Source organism: Lutra lutra, chromosome 14 (genome assembly GCF_902655055.1).
Source record: "Lutra lutra chromosome 14, mLutLut1.2, whole genome shotgun sequence".
Taxonomy (NCBI): Eukaryota; Metazoa; Chordata; class Mammalia; order Carnivora; family Mustelidae; genus Lutra; species Lutra lutra.
In genome coordinates this window covers 38,453,587-38,471,664 of record NC_062291.1, presented here as the reverse complement: position 1 = coordinate 38,471,664, position 18,078 = coordinate 38,453,587, and the positions used below count along the sequence as shown (strand labels likewise).

Sequence of the window (18,078 nt, the reverse complement as noted above, 5' to 3'; positions counted from 1 at the left end):
AGCCATCGCACTCAAAAGAATTCCCAGGTTGGTTTTTTATATCCAATTCTTCTCAATTTTTTTTCATCCATTCAAATATTACTGAGCTTCTGCTGTGTACCATGCACTATTCTAAGCATTGAAGATTCAGATAGAATTTACTGCTCTCAAAATCACCTACCTTTTCATGGGGGACCCTGTCTCCACTCTGTATGTTCAAGATATAACACCTGTTAATAAGTTTTGATGAGGGGTGCCTGGGTGGCTCAGTGGGTTAAAGCCTCTGCCTTCGGATCAGGTCATGATCCCAGGAGCCCCACATCGGGCCTTCTGCTCAGCAGGGAGCCTGCTTTTCCCTCCCTCTCTCTGCCTGCTGTTCTGCCTACTCTCTCTGTCAAATAAATAAATAAAATCTTTTAAAAAAAATAAGTTCTGATGAGCTCATGTGGGAAATCTTAGTTGAGAATACTTCTACTTTGCTGAAGCTTGCGGGAATCTGTGGGAAGTTAGGTCTTTAAGATAGACTGAGGCCAGCACTCTGTCTGTGGCTGGGTCTGTGGGTGGGTGCTGTGAACTACTGGCTAATCTTCCACAAGGAAGAAAGGAACTTTGAGGGCAATTTGATAGATTATTTTTATATTGGTGGAATCGAATGAGAAAAATTTTGGACTTGTACTTTGCATGCCTTGTCTTTTTTTCCTCTCTCTCTTTTTAGAATTTGTTTTTGTTGGATTTTGTAGTTTTGAGTCGGCTAAAACAGTGGATATTAGAAATGAAAACAAAAATGCAGGCCCCCTACCTCCCATGGCTTGAGAAGCTCTGGCCTGGTTAATGCTGTGGGGCGGTGGGGGGCGAACCATCCTTCAGAGGGTTCCTCAGCAGGCGTCTGCCTGAGAACATTTGCTTCCTGTGTGCTCTACCCAGATTAGAATCCTTTTAGTGATATTTTAAGAACCTTATTATTGGAAGCACACATGAGGATGTTCTTAACCATTAGCAAGATTACAAAACCCAAGTCCTATTCGGACCGAGAGTGAATAGGCCAGCCTTCAACCGGGTCTGACATCTCTTAAGCATCTTTCTACACTAGAGAGAAAAACAGGGAAAGAGTAGAGAAGCCTTTTAGGTATTGAAAGAAAATACCAAGTTCCAGCCACATAAGCAATGCTTTCTTAAATCACTTCTAAATAATAATGATTTTCTCATGTTGTTCTTTACACTCGCCTTTCCTTTAGCTCTGGTCCCCCTAGCACTCCTGTGTCTTCAGAATAATCTGGGTTGGGGGTAATAACACAGAGGGGAAAATGCCATATATTCTTACACTTTCGCTTGTGGTGTGGTCTGTTAATCTCTCTCAGAATACCTCATGTGGGCTAATTTTTTTTCTCGTAATGCCTGATGGAGGAAATCTTTTTTGATAGTCTGCAGCCCACTAGTCTGGGACAAAGAGATTTGGCTCACGTCCACCCAAAATTAATCTTTGGAGTTGTTTATTTATTCGTTCAGTGCTGAAGCAACCGGTTCTCTGGCATTCCATCAAATCCCAAATAATTTGTTTTAATTGACATTGTCCTGAAGCCTTTGGATGAGTCTGAAATCCATTCGTCCTGTTTGCACATTCTGGAGAATGCAATCTGAAATAAGGCATAATTGTGGAATGCCAGGTCGTTATGGAGGCCCTGAAATCCAGGGCTACTCTCAGAAGGGCAGCCAACCTGACTCCATGTCCAAGAAATAAAGCGTTGAAGTGCAATTTGTCCCAGAGAAGAAACACATTCTGAGAAGGTGCAAATCTCCATTCATTCCCTTTCTCCTCTGCTTTTCTCCTTTGATTTCAACTTTATCACCAATTTGCTCCACCCCCAGAAAGCTGTGCAGTGAGGCATTCTCTGTTCTGGCACCTGTGGGGACCTACCTAAGTTAGCAAGACGCGAATGTTTTGTTTTTTAATTCCATGAGTCAATTTCAGGATTTGCCATTATACTGAAGAATGTTGAGAAAGAGAGGGCCAAAGAGATAGCCATGGACCCGTTGATAAAAACTGGGGCAAGTGTGTTAAGATTGGAACATAGAGGAAATGAGGAGAGAGAGAATCCAGAAAGCCCAATGATAAAGGCTCCTTAACTCTCAACTGTCCTTAACATTGTTCTTTCCGGCAAGAAATGATTAGATGCAACATTAAATCAGATTTTTTTTTTTAAAGATTTTATTTATTTATGACAGAGAGAGAGATCACAAGTAGGCAGAGAGGCAGGCAGAGAGAGAGGAGGAAGCAGACTCCCTGCTGAGCAGAGAGCCCGATGTGGGGCTCGATCCCAGGACCCTGAGATCATGACCTGAGCCGAAGGCAGCGGCTTAATCCACTGAGCCACCCAGGTGCCCCTTAAATCAGATTTTTCTCAGTGACAGAGCGTGCTCTTGAGAAATGGGGATAAATGACTCCACACGTTTTAATGACCACCCACTCATCAGCCTCGAGACTATAAATGCTGATCCCGTGTTTATTATTGTAGTCAAGGGCTTGACACTTCCTGTGGGCATTTTCTTTTTCTTTTTTTTTTTTATAGGAATAAATATGTTTTTATGGGATCTAAGGCACATCCGTCAGTTTATGTCACTGTACTCTGTTGCAGACTAGGACATCCTAAAGGACAGTGACAACGTATTATGTAATTTCTATGTACAGATGTTTGTTTAGATGTGACTGGTTAGTTCTTATTAAAGCAGCTTTATGATTTAAAATTTTGTATCCTTTAGAGGAAAAAGGTTAATGTAGAATTTGGATAGATTATAAAAAGTAATGAACAAATACCTACTAACACACGAGTCTCCTACTACTAGTGCTGGGCAATGTTAGTGCGTATGTCATGACTCAACTCTTCGTCTTTTTTTAATATTTGTTTATTCATTTGCGAGAGAAAGAGAAGGCACGCATGGGTGCGGGAGTGGGGCGGGGGAGTACGGGGGAGAGAGAAGGAGAGAATCTCAAGCAGACTCCCCATTGAGCGCGGAGCTCATTGTGGGGCTTGATTTCAAGAATCATGACGTTACAACCTGAGCCGAAATGAAGAGCTGGGTGCTCGGCCAACTGCCACCCAGGTGCCCCAACGACTTACCTCTTCTTATTACAGCTATTAACCTCATGATCATTGGTTGTTATCATTTCCTTTTAATTCATTATTTCTGAGGTGCATTATAGAAATATATTTAGGTAAAAACGGTGTACTCATTTTCAACTAAATAAGGATTGGTATACGATAATTTCTGGAATTATTTACACGGCTCCAGATGTGGGGATCGATGTTAGCAAAATTCTTTGACTGGAGTCACCGCAGTTATTCAGAGGCTTTTCTTCGCTGGAAACAGAAAGCGCCATGGTTGTTGCCTTCCCCAGCCAGGATGGCTGATTTTTCACATTCACTGGGCTGTTAGCATTAGAGAAACACAGTTTCACTCTAATCAGAAAAAGCATAAAAAATAAAAGGTGTCATTACTGACCCACCATTAGTAACACACGAAGAATCTAGGATCAAGTAGGTGTTACTTCCTTTGGAGCCAAAGCTCCTGTTTCCAGCTGGAAGGTACTCTTTGATGCTAGAGCTGGCCGCCCATGAATCCGTGTACAACCATTTACTTGGAGGGTGGGGGTTGGATTAGACTGGTTGAAAAATTAGATAATGAAGAGAACATAAATAAGCCGGCGAGAAATGTAGAAAAGTCAACCCAATGGCTCAATTTTCTTTCTTGCTGAAGGTTCTGTGAGTATTTGATGAATAAGAGCCACAGCACATCACCTGCTCATCTCTGCTCTTCTGAAACAGCTGGAGTTTGATGTGACAGCCAGAGCAGAGATCGCTGCCTTGGGAAATGCTTTACCTTTGACTGATTACTGAATGGCTGGCAAATTAATTTTGGCACCTTTCCTTAAGTCATTTTTGGTCCCATTCCTTCATTTTTCTGCTGGGAAGTGTGTACATTACATTACAGTTAAAAATATCTGCACAACACAAATCTGGAGAGTAGTGTGGAAAGAAGTTGTAGGCTGGGATAGTTCCGTATGCCGCCATGCTACACCCACCCTCTCAGCACAGCTCAAAATTAGTGTTATTCCTCATCGACCTCTCAGAAGGTCATGGGCTCCAGGGTTTAAGATTTTGAGACCTTGATGAGCTTTGATTCCAGTCTTCCCCCCTTAGGTACTTATGTGCAGTAAATCCACCCTGCCCCCCAAAATCCTAGCCCCAATCCTTCCTTATATATTTACCCTGTCATCTCTAGCAAGAGATGACAAGGTGGGTGGTTAGGAACATGAACTTAACCTGTCTGTGCCTCAGTATTATTCTCTGTAAAAGAGAAATCATAATGACAATAACTTGTCCCACCCTTTCTAGATCCTTCCTTCATTGCGTTTTTCACTTGTGTGAAGCACAGATGTTTTCAAGTCAACACATTTTACATTTATTTTTCTGTTCTTGAGAATGCATTTCAGGGGTGCCTGCGTGGCTTAGTGGGTTAAGGGCCTGACTCTTAACTTCAGCTCAGGTTTCAATCTCAGGGTCCTGGGTTCAAGCCCCACATTGGGGCTTGCATGGAGCCTACTTAAAAAAAAAAAAAAAAAAAGGCATGCATTTCATTACTGCCAACAAAGGAAAAAGGAATATGTACTTTCATCCTTGCTTTTTCAAAGTTAAAGAGGCCATGTTTGAGACTTAGAAAGGTAAACCTTGGTAAGAAGTGATAGGTAGTTTGAGCCTTGCCTTGGGATAATGATGCAGCTTGGCTGTCTGAGCCCATGGCATGCGCGGTGTCCATGTCACAGGCTGGGGCTCATTCCCTGGTTCTCCTGATGTCACTGGCCTATTCTTGTCGTTGATCTGTCCCAACTAGTCATTCTTGCCCTTACAGATTAAGAAGTCTTAGTATTAATTATAATTACTGACTCTTCTGCTCTTACAATTATAGATATGGGTTTATTTTTTTTATAACATAAAATTTAGCATTTTAACCATTTTTAAGTGTGTGTGTATATGTATGCATAACACCTTTATCAGAAACCTCAAAAGCATGTTGACTTACCTGTATGGAAAACAGTGTTAAATATGTGGGAATCTTGGGGCACCTGGGTGGCTCAGTTGGTTAAGCATCTGACACATTGGCTCAGGTCATGATCTCGGGTTCCTGGGATTCAGCCCCATTGGGGCTCTCCTCTCAGTGAGGAGTCTGCTTCTCCCTCTTCCTGTCCCTCCCCACACTTGTGTGCTCGTGTTCTCTCTCTCTCAAATAGATAAAAAAAAATCCTTAAAAAAAAAGATGTGGTGACTTAAAAGTTTATAACAATGAACTGAAACCAATCAGTATTTGAGGAATCTGTTCAGTACTACTGTATCTAACATTGTAGATGCCATTTGAGAATCCACATATGGATGTAGAAGAGGCGTTTTTCTTTCCAGAAAAGTTCTGTATATATTTCCAGTTATTTTGACATTGAGTTCCTTAGGAGTTCTAGATTAGCCACAAAGACAAAACCTGTAGGAAAAAAGTATGGGAAAAAAATCAATAAAAATCAGGTATATCTGGTCAGATATAATGTAGCTAGACATATCTGGTGCTTCTTCCAGCAGAGAGAAAAATATAGGAAAATAAATACCAGTTTAAGTAAGGTTTAATCGGCACCTAGAATAGGACCTGAGATACTGGATATGCTTGATACATATTTGCTGAATGAATTAATGAATATTTGCCGTGTTCAAAACAAACATGAATAATATTGTTATCCTGCAAATCTTAGTTTCTACTTAGTAAAAATGTTTAATGATTAACCTACAATAAAATTTGGTCAAAAGAGTAGTTCCGTTAGGACACATAGGCATGAAAATACCATAATTAAAAGACCCATGTTAAAACTATATTAACTGAGGAATACAACCAACAGTCAATAATAATTGAGATAAAAGTTTGTATTTTCACTGTTTTTGAAAATTAACTGTAAAAGTAGCAACACAAATAGCAAGTTATAAAAGGGAGTATCTCTGCTGAAAGATTAGGCTGAATTATTCCATTTCAAAAATACTATTTTCCCATAAAGCTCTACCATGAGGATTTATAATTGGCAAGTCCTCACATAAGTATCCTATTTACCAATAAAACAAATTATGATACTATAATGCCCCAAATATTCTGTACTTCAGTTTATTTACTAATGCAGACTAAGCTGTCTTTAAATTAGTTAGAATTAATGACCTTTGCTTATAAAGTCAGAAATATCTTTTATTTGAAAAAAAAAAGTTGAACTCTTAGGATTCAGGGAAATTAAAAAGTTTATGCTTAGTTAAACACATTCCAGTTCATTTTTAAAATCATACAGTTTAGCAGTAGAAATGGTTGAGTGCCTTTTTTTTAAGGACCCCACTCTGGGGAAGACCAATTTGTAGATAAACTACCCATACCCAGCAGCATTGCATAGCTAATGTCTAATGTGTGGGAGTAGGTTAGAAGCAGCTCAAACTAATGAGGTTAACCCCATACTCTAATCATCCAGACTTGCGCAAAGCAGACAAATAGCATAGAAGCAGGGAGCGTTCAATTTATTTCTAACTGTTTCCTGCCTTCTTTGTATTCCAGAATGCCACCAAGTACCTGGTCGGTGTTCATTTCCCACTATTTCCAAGTCTCTTTCAACTTCCAGCATTGCATTTCCTTAGTGAAGTGACTATTGGGCCATAGACAAGAAGAGTTTTAATTCAACATCAGCACAAGATGTTGTAAAAAGTCACTTCCTGTTGTCTGGAGAGCTCTCATCTCCCCCGCCCCCCACACACATACTTATGTACACAGTAGAGGTGTACGTGGGAGGCTGCAGACTCCTAGGGACCACACAGCCTGCCTGCCTTGGGAATCCTGAGCTCCCTGAGCTCCCAGAGGGACTCAGCATTCTTGTTGTTCTTCACTTTATAATTTTTAAAGATCAATTCCAATGTAAAATCCTTCCAGAAGTGCTTAGCATGAAGAGGGTTGTTGAGAAAACCATTTGAGATTGATTAATTAGAAGAAATTTTAAAAAACCACACATTTTAATGAGATCTGGAGTAAGACCTCTCTGAAACTACATTTTACTTTTTGTGATATTCAGGGTGTGGTTGGAAAAATCTTTTTTCCCCCAAAGTAGAAATATACGTATTGTTTTATTGTTTTATACACACACACACACACACACACACACAAACACACACACGTGCACACACACATGCACACACACATTCATTGTAAAAGTCTTCAGATAACAGAAATCTCTAGAGAAAAGTGTCATTCTACCATTCAGATAACAATGGTTAGTGTTTTGGTATAAAGTTTTCTAGTTTTTCTTTGGCTTTAAAAGCACTCAGATAATTATAGGTTATTTATTTATTTTTTTTAGTACGGTCAGACTATCAACAATATTTAGTCACGTGTCTTTTTATATCATTTCTATATGAACAGATACACATTTTCACCATAATTTTTAATTGTTTCTTTGTATTCCATTGAAAAATGTACCATTTGTGGTTATTTCCAATTTCTCCTTAAAAGGATATTCTACAAATGTCCTCATACATATGTCTATCTGTTTCTTTGCTATGAATACTTGAAATTGTTGTGTCAAGGAACATGTCCTTTACAATTTTTTGTTAACAGTTGCAAAATTGCTCTCTAGAAAAATTGTATCGATTTACCTGTCGACCAGTATTGTGGGTGAGTGCCTTTGCCTCCACACCCTTGGGAATCATACGGGTTGGAAAAGAGTGGTGCTTTAGAGGACATGTCCTTCCTTTCTATGAGCTTAGGGTCATAACAAGCTTGCTGTAGATGGTGTGGTTGTGTTCCTGGTTGCTGAAGATTGTTGCCATCCCATAACTAGGGCATTCATTCATTGGCCAAATGGTAAACTCTGGTTTCCCTTTTATGGTGTACTGTCATACCTTAAACCTCCTGTGTTCTTCTCTCCTAGATTGAGGAAGACACGTGGCAGAAATATTACTTGGAAGGAGTCTCAAATGAAATGTACACAGAATATCTCTCCAGTGCCTTCGTGGGTCTGTCCTTCCCTACCGTTTGTGAGTAAGTGAACATTCACCATGTGCTCTTTGGCCCTCAGGGATGTTTAAGGTGGCCCTTGCAGAAAAGACACCTCATCTCTGCCCAACACGGTCAGGGTACTCAACAACTACCAAGGATATCCTGTGTGCTCCATCTTATGTGGTGAGCAGGAAGGTGGGTCAGTATGTGATCCCTGCCTTGGGGATTTCACTGGCCCGGCTCTTTCCTGTAGCTCTGAGAACCTTATGCTTAGATCCATCATTTGCATTAAATTATGCACTACAGTTTTCCTGAATGTCTTAAATTTGGCTTCTGCCACGTAGGACACAATTAGAAGGGTGCTAGGAACCCATGACTCTGATTTTACCAGGATGAAAACAGATCTTGCTAGTCACTTGATGAAATGAATTTTAATATTTTCTAGTCAAATCAGATAGTAGAGCTATCAGAGAAGCCATTATTCGAAGCACGTTCATGATCTGCGGAGGAAATGTGGGACCAAATACGTGGAAAGGAACCTTGAGATAGCCCTTAGTAATTTAGCCCCCAATATGGACAACTGGCATGTTATGACAACGAGAGGCCTTAGCTTCTCCTTATGTTGGCTCAGGGGGAGGGATTTGAGCAAGAGGCAGCCCTAGCCTGCCGTGGCTTCTCCAAGTAAAGTAGATGACCATCTAAGGGATATGGCTTCAAGAGTTCTAAGGGTTCCAGGACCTGAGAAACTTGCATCGTGATGATGCCTCAGATTTCCCACTTAGAATCTCAGATGTTGGGTGTAAGTCAAACAGGGGCTTTGTCCCCTGTGAAAACACAGACTCCCTGGGAATGCTGAAACATCAAGCCCGATCCACTGACACTTCAGCAAAAGACTTGATAACCTCAGTCTCACTGATAAAGACTGGGAAGAAAGAGGAATCTGGGAACCCACTAGCCTGAGGAAGAAAAGCTGTTCCCTTGAGCTGTCTGGATGCCTACAAACAAAACCCATCTTCTGGAAGGGAAGGTCTGAAGGCCATAGTCCTGGGGGCCCTTGGCTCCTCTGTCTTAGAGCTTTGTGCTCTGTGCACAGCGGAGAGAGGATGGAGCACCTGGGATCTTGGTGTTTGCCTAGAGACTCCTGTCAGTGAACACAGCAGGTGTACTCTATCTGTCTCTGGGCCTAGACCCTAAGCAATCCAAAATGGTCTGGCTGTTTACTGAAATTTCTCACCCTGTCTCTAAGCGAAAGTTTAAATGCTAAATGGACTGGAAAAGTGAATAGTAATTGATTCGGAAGGAGTTATTTTCTGAAAATGGATGCCCTATTGTAACTCCCATGTGCTCCTTTCTTTTAGAGCTATTTCTCTTTCTGCCCAGAAAGAAGTTAACTGTTCATAGGCATTGGGTCCTGGAACATTGAGGCTGTCCCAGGGGATTTTCTCCACCTTGGAATTTGGCCTGCCTGGGATAGAAAGCCCGGGAGAATTAAGAACTTTTAATAGAAGCTGGTTCTATTAAAAAAAGCAAACCAAACCAAACCCTTGGGACTTCCTATATGATGTAGGGGTGGCCTGAGCACCCTGCAAAGGTGCCAATGACCAGAGGGGTCCTATGGTGCAGGGGGCATTAGCAGGGGAGGTGTGTAAAGATGTGCTCCTTGACTGTTGATTTTCCCTGGCTTGCCCGGTGTGTATGTCTACCATGAGTGCTTCCTTGGAAGCCTGCATTCCCACTGCTTCTCTTATTCTGCTCCTGGGAACCAAGTCAGTTCATTTTTTGAGTATTAACCTGGAAGGTGAGAACCACTCCCCCTGGAGGCTGTAACTGGGATCCCACAAGGTACATTGGACTCGCAGATTTGCCCCACACCGTGTTTCAGGTCTTCAAGTGAGTTGCCAATATTTCAAAATAGAGGTGTTTCACATAAAAACGAGATGTCTGGCATCTCTCGAGTATCTGAGGAGCCAACACAGGACTTGTATTTCCACCGGCTGCTGACTGGCTCCAGTTTGTTAGAAGGAAGGGTTAAGTGTGGGTCCTCCCCTCTCTGATGCCTTAAACCCGGGGCATCGATATCGCAGGCCTGGCCCCGTAGACCCGTGAGTTTGCCGACTCTGACACACTGGGTGGTGTGAGACTTCCTTGCCCTTAGGAGCCAGCTCAAGAGCTGGACCCCCGTGGCTGCTGGTTTTGATTGATTTTCCCATTTAGAACATGTTGTGAGGAGGAGAGTATCTTTCAGACACACCTTGTTGCCGGAGAATTTCATATTTGTTCAGCACGGCTTCTGGAATGAAAAAAAAAACAAAAAACAAAAAAAACAAAAATCCAAACTTCTGATGTGAGTGAGAATGTGTTCAACTTAGTGCTATTATTCGTTCAGCACAATGATACAGCAGAGGTAGGGATGATCAATAAAGAAAGGACATTTAATGAGATTTAGGAACATCCCAAAACATTGACGCTCTCCTCAAGCATTTGATTATCTGGAGGCTTAATTATCTGTGTTTTCTACTTTAAATTAAAGAAAAGCCATAACTCAAAGTTACCAGCAGTTTAATGATAACACTCTTCAATTCAGGTTAATTAAAGCACAGCCGTAATTAGACTGTAGTGCTGTATATCACCAGGCTGGCGCGTAAGTATTTTCATTACAGTAAGAATTGGCTATTCAATTTCAAGATGACAAAAAGGACTCCAAAATATATTTTAAGCCGGTTCATGTAGAAGAAAAAAGAATTGGGGAATATTCTGGGTACAATAAAGCACAGATAAAATATACAGATTTTCAGAGCAGTTTCTGTAATTATGCGCCGCATTAAAACAATATGCAGCCAATAACGTCTTAAAGCATGAAAAGAAATAAATTTGCTCTTCCCCTGGGCCGGCAGAACTCTCCCTTGCAGTGTGGGATCACTGAATAGGAAAGCCTGGAGTTTTCTTAGAAGCTGGGAGAGCCTTCCCCGCCCCCCCCCTTTTTAAAGATTTCATTTTTCTATGTATTTGAGAGAGAGAGGGTGTGTGCAAGTGGGGTGGGAAGGGGCACAGGGAAAGGGAGAGAGAGAATCTTAAGCAGCTTCACACCCAGCGAGGAGCTCAATCTCAGGACCCCGAGATCATGACCTGAGCTGAAACTAAGAGTTGGATGTTTAACGGACTGAGCCACCTAGGGGCCACAGGAGAGCTGTTTCATGAAAAGATAAGGGAACAGGATCCATGAATGGATTTTGAAGTCATTTCCCCAGAGAACAGAACGGGGCGGAGGGGAAAGGCAGGAGGGACAGAAGGCCCCCCACCAGGCAAGCTTTTTACAGATTTTTACAGATTTCAAGGCTGTTCTCTCCTGGCCAGGTGGGACCCATACCAGCTGTATCCTTGGACTTTTCTGCACCAGCCTTTTGGCTTCACTGTCTGTATCAGCAGAAGATGCAGCTTTGTTCCAAAACCAGCCACTCATTTAGACAAAATGCAGTATTATTTCTAAATGTTTCATTTATATTTTCTCATTTTATCTTCACAACGATCTTGTGGTTTATGTTAATATCACTGTTCCTGGCTTATCCTGATGGGGACGCTGAAACTCAGAGGATGTGGGTGCCCCTCCAAAGCCACCTAGCACCCAAGCAATGGAGCCAGGGTTCTGATGCTGGGTCTGTATAATTGAGAGCAGTTTGGGGTAGCTGCTAGATGAAAGCCACCTAATTAAGAATCTCCTGGGGAGCTTACTAAATGGAGAGATTTCTAGGCTTCAGCTCTAGATTTCAATATCTGGGGGAAGTCCTCCCCGCCATTTTGTACTTTTTACAAGCAAGACAGGTGATTCTGATCCAAAGTCTGATGACTAGGGCCCCTCCCCCACCTCCTGCCACCACCACCACTCACCTCATCCCTCCACACCACGGGCTGGAGTAAACTCCCCTCGTTCCCCACTTTTTTTTTTTTTTTAAGATTTTATTTATTTATCTGACAGAGAGATCACAAGTAGGCAGAGAGGCAGGCAGAGAGAAAGGAGGAAGCAGGCTCCCTGCTGGGCAGAGAGCCCGATGTGGGGCCCGATCCCAGGACCCTGGGATCATGACCTGAGCTGAAAGCAGAGGCTTTAACCCACTGAGCCACCCAGGCGCCCCACCTCATTCCCCACTTTGGGCTCAGTCAATGGAATGTTTCTCTCCGATTTTAGCCAAATTGTAGAATTAGAGGTGGGCCACATGTCACAAGCTTGCCCCCATTCCAGCTTCACGTGGGGTGTTCTACAATGTGCAGGGAGGTAGGATGAGTCTACACATGACCACACCAGGCAGACCACTGACGGCTCTGCCCTCTTCCCATGCCTAATCCAAATCAGTATAGGAAGAAGGCATTGGGGTACTGAGCCCCGTAATACTGAAAGTCACTTGAAGCTGGAGCGAACAGATCCGTGCCAGGTGCCAAGAAGCCTAGGGGAAACCAGTACAAGTTAGAACACAGCCTTCGAAGATCCCGCTTGATCTTGTTGGTGACCATGGTGGGCCTGTCCTGGACCTTTCCCAGGATGCCCTTAGGATGTTCCTTTTAAGAGCCAGCAACTTCTGAGCATCTCCCCTTCATGTCGCATAGCTGGCTTACCTCTGGGTTTGTGTGATAGTATGATCAAGGCAGAGGAGCTTTGGGATCTGAAGAGAAGGTTTCTGAACACCAGAAAAACACCTGCTCACTTTCCCTCCCACTCCCCCACCATCCCCAGGGAAACAAGTGACTGTGAAAGGTGCAAGGGGCCAATACCAAGCCTGTAGGAAGTGAGGAGCTGGGATATGAGGCCATGGTTGCCCCTGAAGGGTCTTGTTTTTGCATATGGGTCCCATAGTAGGATGCTCCTTAATGTCACCGAGTGTGACCCATGGAGTTGCAAAGGCCCAGGCTCAAACCTGCCTTTCATCTACTTGGTGGATGTGTCATTTGGGACCAGATATTTGATTTCTGCATACCTCCTTCCTTTGATCGTGAACAGCTGCCTGACTTTGGACTTGAAATAGACATATTACTTCTCTCTCAATACTAGCTAATATCCTTTTTCCTTTTCCCACCTCTCTCCTTCCCACCATCTGTCCTGCCCCATCCAGACAATGTAAATAACAAGAAAGAAAGGGACACATTGTGGCATTTCAGGTTATATTTACTCTTACCCTTTAGAAAAGTCCTGCCAGTCAACTAGATACGGAATGAACTTAGGATATCTGTGCCATTGTGCCAGGCATGGCACCATCTAGAGAAACCTATAATTAGATCTAATAAAGTACATACACATTAGAAGATTAATAACAATACTTATAATGACAAATAAAGAACTGGGTTTCCCTGCAGTGGCTGCCTTCAGACAGTTTGCAGTCTGGCTAAGGAAAATGATGCCCATCCTCAGGAGGGACTAAGCACCCGTAAGTGCTTAAGGAATAAGTGCTTGATGGGTGCACATACTAGAAGACAGAGGCTGAGAGCTACAGGGGGAGAGAGAGCTCCCTATAGCCTGGGGGTGATAGGAGAGGCTTTCTGGAAGAGATGACACTTGAGCTGTGCCTTTTTAGGAGATTGGATTCAGAGAGGGAATAAAGAGGGAAGAGGGAGTTCTTAGTAGTGGGTAGTCAGGAATCTGGGAGCCACACCAGGTCTCTGAGATTTTCCAAGGAGAGCAAGCTGATTTCTCCTTTGGATGGGAGAAGGAAACAAATCAAAATTTTTTTTTTTTTTGGACATGTGATGTTTTCAGGGGGAAACAGCGATAGTGTTATTATCATAAGAACTGTAAATGTGAGGCTGTATCCCCACTCCCTCCAAATAAGAAAGTAAGGGCAGAGAGGAGAAGAGAGTGGTAGGGGAGGAAGAGCAGGAGGAAACCACAGGTTCTGAGTCTAGTTTGCTGCAAGAACACCACCTACCAGGGCCTGAATCTCACACTGAGGGTATTAGTCAGTCATTCATCACTTGCAAAAATAAAACCTTAATTGTATCAGGTTTTACAGCTAAGAGGGGATTAGGACAAAAGATGTATTTAAAATACAGTGTGTCTCTCTCTGTCCCCCTGCAGCTGATGGAGCGGTTAAAATTCATATTCCATGTGGAGTATTTAATGCCTGGGTAACCTGGGGGCCTCCGGTCAGATCTTCGCTGGGCCAAACGGCAGGAGTCCTGCCCTCAGTCCAGGTGCAAGGACGCTTCTGCGATGGTTTAAGACCATCTGGGGGCTAGAGGGGGATTCTCTGTCCCCTCATCCACCTGCATACAGGACCCCTAACGAAGAAGAAAATGAGGCTTTCATGCTGTGTTGTTTTGCATGGACAGATCTTTCCAGTGAAGCCCCTGGAGGAAAATCCAAGACCGCCTGGAGAAAGCTGGGCCTCCTGTACAATGAAAACTGCAGCTAGTTTCACTTGAATTCTATGACACCATTAGATTTTAGAGAAAGACTTTTGAATCTGAACACGGAGAAGAGAGAAGCTGGCAAACCTGATTATTATGTAATGGATTTATCTAGCCAGTCTGCAGAAATGAGCATTTTAGGAGTATCTGTGGAGGGGCTCATGTCTTGTCTTTAAAAAATATTTCTCCTCAAAAAACTGGCCCTATCTTCCAATTACTTGGGGGGGGGGTGGTTACTGTAATTAAGACAACATATATGAACACAGATGGAGTACGATATTATGATTATGATTATTTTCTACTACAGGGACCCAGAGATGACCAGTAATCTTCCTACATCTTAGGGAATAAACAAATGACCCTCAAGTCTGTTAAGACTTGTAACCAATGATTATAGGGACAGTGGCATGTCTAGAATTCTCTGCAGGAGTGTCAAGGAGGCAGTCCAGTTGGAAGTGGGATGCTAGGGGCTTGACTTGATGTTTGGTACACATAAGACACACACAGTTTACATTTTGTTTCCCACTAGTAATAATAGCAAAGCTTTCTAAAATGCATTTATTCATATTTTAGGCAAATATCAATTGTCCATATCAAATAATATAATTATTTCTAAATTCAAGTGTCTCAGGTGTGCTAGTTGGAGATACTGTGAGCATGTGTGTGTGTGTGAGGGCAGGGCTGTGCTGAAGCCTTCCCCACCCCACCTCTATCAGAGCTATTGGGAAATGAAATCCGAACAACATCCCCACGAGCATTTTAAATCACTTTCTTTTTTCTTGCTCCTGAGTCTTATAAATCCTGCTGGTTCAAATTTCCTTTAACTAGATGTTTCCATTTCAAGAGCCTATCATTTTAAATCAAAGCTCCTAAATGTGACTCTTTTTCCTTCTAGCCCCTAGATGCTAAAGATCTGGTTTCCCAATGCTCAGCATTTACATGAGGCATCTGTTCTGATGCTGTGCTTCAGCCTGACATTGCCAGGGTCCCTCTGGATAACTGAAGAGAGCCCCGCCCTTCGGGGAGGGGAACTGAGTTTGGAGGCCACCATGCGGGCACCTCTTCTCTCCTCATGCTGTCACTCCTGGGCGACCCATCTTCAACAGTCCCAAACAATGTCTTTGCGTACCTTCTTGAGCACTTTCAATAGCGCAGGCTCTACGAAGGGTTTCTCTGCTTGATTCACATCAGCAAGCAATCTTTCTAGTCAAAGGGGCTGATTTAATGGCAAGAACAATTTATGTCCCTCTAGGTAGGTAGAAACAGTTGGCCTCTAATTCTTAAGAGCCTTTGTTCAGGAACATCTGGGTTGAAACTACTGTAGTTAACAGATGATGCTAACAGTTTAAAAAAAAAAAAAGGCATTATATAATGTCATTGTCAAATTTGGTAGGCCTCTACTTAATAATTATCAAGAAAGCAATCTAACTTGTTATTACAACAGTTTTATTGCAGATTGCTGGTTTAAGACCTTTTTGTGACAAGTGACATTTTTTTTCTGGGAAAAGTCATTTCTGTTCCCCTGGAATTATTTTCACAACCAGCAACGACTTCCTGCTTTGGACATATTGGGACATTTTATTTTAGAAACCAAGAATTAAATTGCTGCTAACTGTTTAGCACACTGCAAAGGCTTTGTTGGTTCTTTCTTATGCCCTCCCTCGCCCTGAGCCCCTTTCTTACCCTGCTCCAGTCCGGTGCATGTGCAGACACTGAGTAAAGCGCTAAGAAGGACTCTAAGAACTGGATGAGCAAAGCCCATTTTGCTTTACCAAAAACAATGGTGTTGATGATACAAGTCAGTATTTCATCTCGGGACATCAAATCTGAGTAATCTGAAGACATGTTCTGGGGAGTAAACCCCTGGCAGCAGGAGCTATGGAGAGTCTCAAGGACAAAGTGCTGTCTGGAACTTAGAATTATATTTACATTTTGGCATATTGATTCGAGGCAAATGTTCGATTCCCAGAACGTATCACCACTATTACTTCTTTTGACATCCTTCTTTTCCAATATCTCTGCTTCTCATGGACAAGTGAAGAGACATCTTGTTGCGTGATTCGGTGCTCAACTCCCAAACCTTCTCTGCTTAGAGTTTCCTAGTTGATTACTTTATCTCTTAATGTGGGCTCCCAGCAAGTCAGGAGATTCTGCCCTCCATTCATTCATACATTTATTTAATCAGCATGCATTGAATGCTTACTCTTTGCACTTTGCAAAATGCTGGGGAGAGAAAGCATGCATCTTACCGCAAAGAAGCTCAACTCGAGGACAGAGAGGTGAATAAGCAAGTGATTATCGCACCACACACCGGTGCCCTGTTCACTGGCCTTGGTCTGTTCTTACCTCCTGGCACCTGTGCTTCAGCCTTACGCCCCGATCCCTGGACATTGGCTAACTCTCTGTGGCAGGATCTAGCAGAAAACCGTGATTTTTTTTTAGCAGAGCAGAGACCTAGTGCAAGATTTGTGTTTTGTGGACATGCAGAAGGTACTTGTTACAGCAGGGATAAAAACGTAGGTGCCTCTACGGGGCAGGAGTGAGCCACAAAGAGTGAAGACTGAAGAGGCAGGATCATTGGGGAGTGCTGGGGACTGTAGCAGATTGAAGAGCTTGTGTCCCTTCCACAGGGGGTCAGTGCTTCAAAGCTCCAGTCCCTTTTAGCCAGACAGTAGTGTCTGCAGTGTGGCCATTTATGATTTATCAAGGAAAGCTGAAAGGCTAGTTTTTATATGAGATCACCTATTAGTATCTAATTCTGGGTTTTCAAAAAGGCTATGCTGACCGAGACACCATGCTGGTCTTCTGGCCACCATCTCATTTGCTTTGTTCTTATAAGAAGCATTTGTGTAGCACACCGCATTGAGATTTGATTTCCACTTTTGGCCTTTCTTCCCAAAGGCCATTTGACCTGGAGCAAGTTGCCCCTTGTTGGACCTCAGTCTGTCACCTCTATGAGAAGGGCAGCCCCAACTAGTCTTGAAGGGCCTGAATTTCATAATCCATGGGGTGGCGCTGTTTGCATATAATCACTTCATGGACATCACTCTGTCCTCTCCATCCCTTTGGCCAGTGAGTAAAGGTTGGGTTTGGGTCAAAGAGCTTCTTAAAATGAGGCATTTATAAAGCCATATGGAATCATCTCAGATATGGATTTGGAAGTTATGAAAGAGGACTCAGATCTCCTGGTCCACTGTGCTAGGCTAAGGAATGTGCACAAGACTGTGTAAATTTTATTGACTTTCCTGCATTAGAAAGTTCCTCTTTTTATATCGAGTTGGTAAATGGCGTCATAGTGCCTAGAAAGACATAATGCGCCATTACTGTGGACTACATTTTTGCTTCTGCCAACAAGATCAGGTCGTTAAAAGCAATTAAGATCCATGATCCCTTGAACTGCAGAGTCCCAAATCAGGGTGGCCAGTCACTCATGGGATATCAGCGTATTGGCCTCTTCATGATCTCTGCTAGATTAAGATGGGCCTTCTCCTTGAGATTTTGGCATTTAGTTGCTATTTACATTAGAAAGTGGTTACCTAATCTGGTAATTTGGTTCAACAAATATTGCATAAGCCATCTGATATTTTAAACAATTTAAGCTCCAGGAGTAACAGCCCCATAAAGGGTGCGTGTTAGCAGTGCTTTATGGAACAT

The 18,078-nt window shown here is 42.7% G+C and overlaps 1 protein-coding gene across 29 annotated transcripts in view; it reads left to right on the top strand.

Annotated features, from left to right (window-relative positions):
- Positions 1 to 18,078, top strand: part of KCNMA1 (potassium calcium-activated channel subfamily M alpha 1) — a 729,891-nt gene that overhangs the window by 561,120 nt on the left and 150,693 nt on the right. For all 29 annotated transcript variants that reach the window (XM_047701854.1, XM_047701853.1, XM_047701852.1 and 26 more), the window contains exon 15: positions 7,964 to 8,073. In XM_047701854.1, the coding sequence (XP_047557810.1) occupies positions 7,964 to 8,073 (110 nt within the window). The remainder of the gene's footprint in view (positions 1 to 7,963; positions 8,074 to 18,078) is intronic.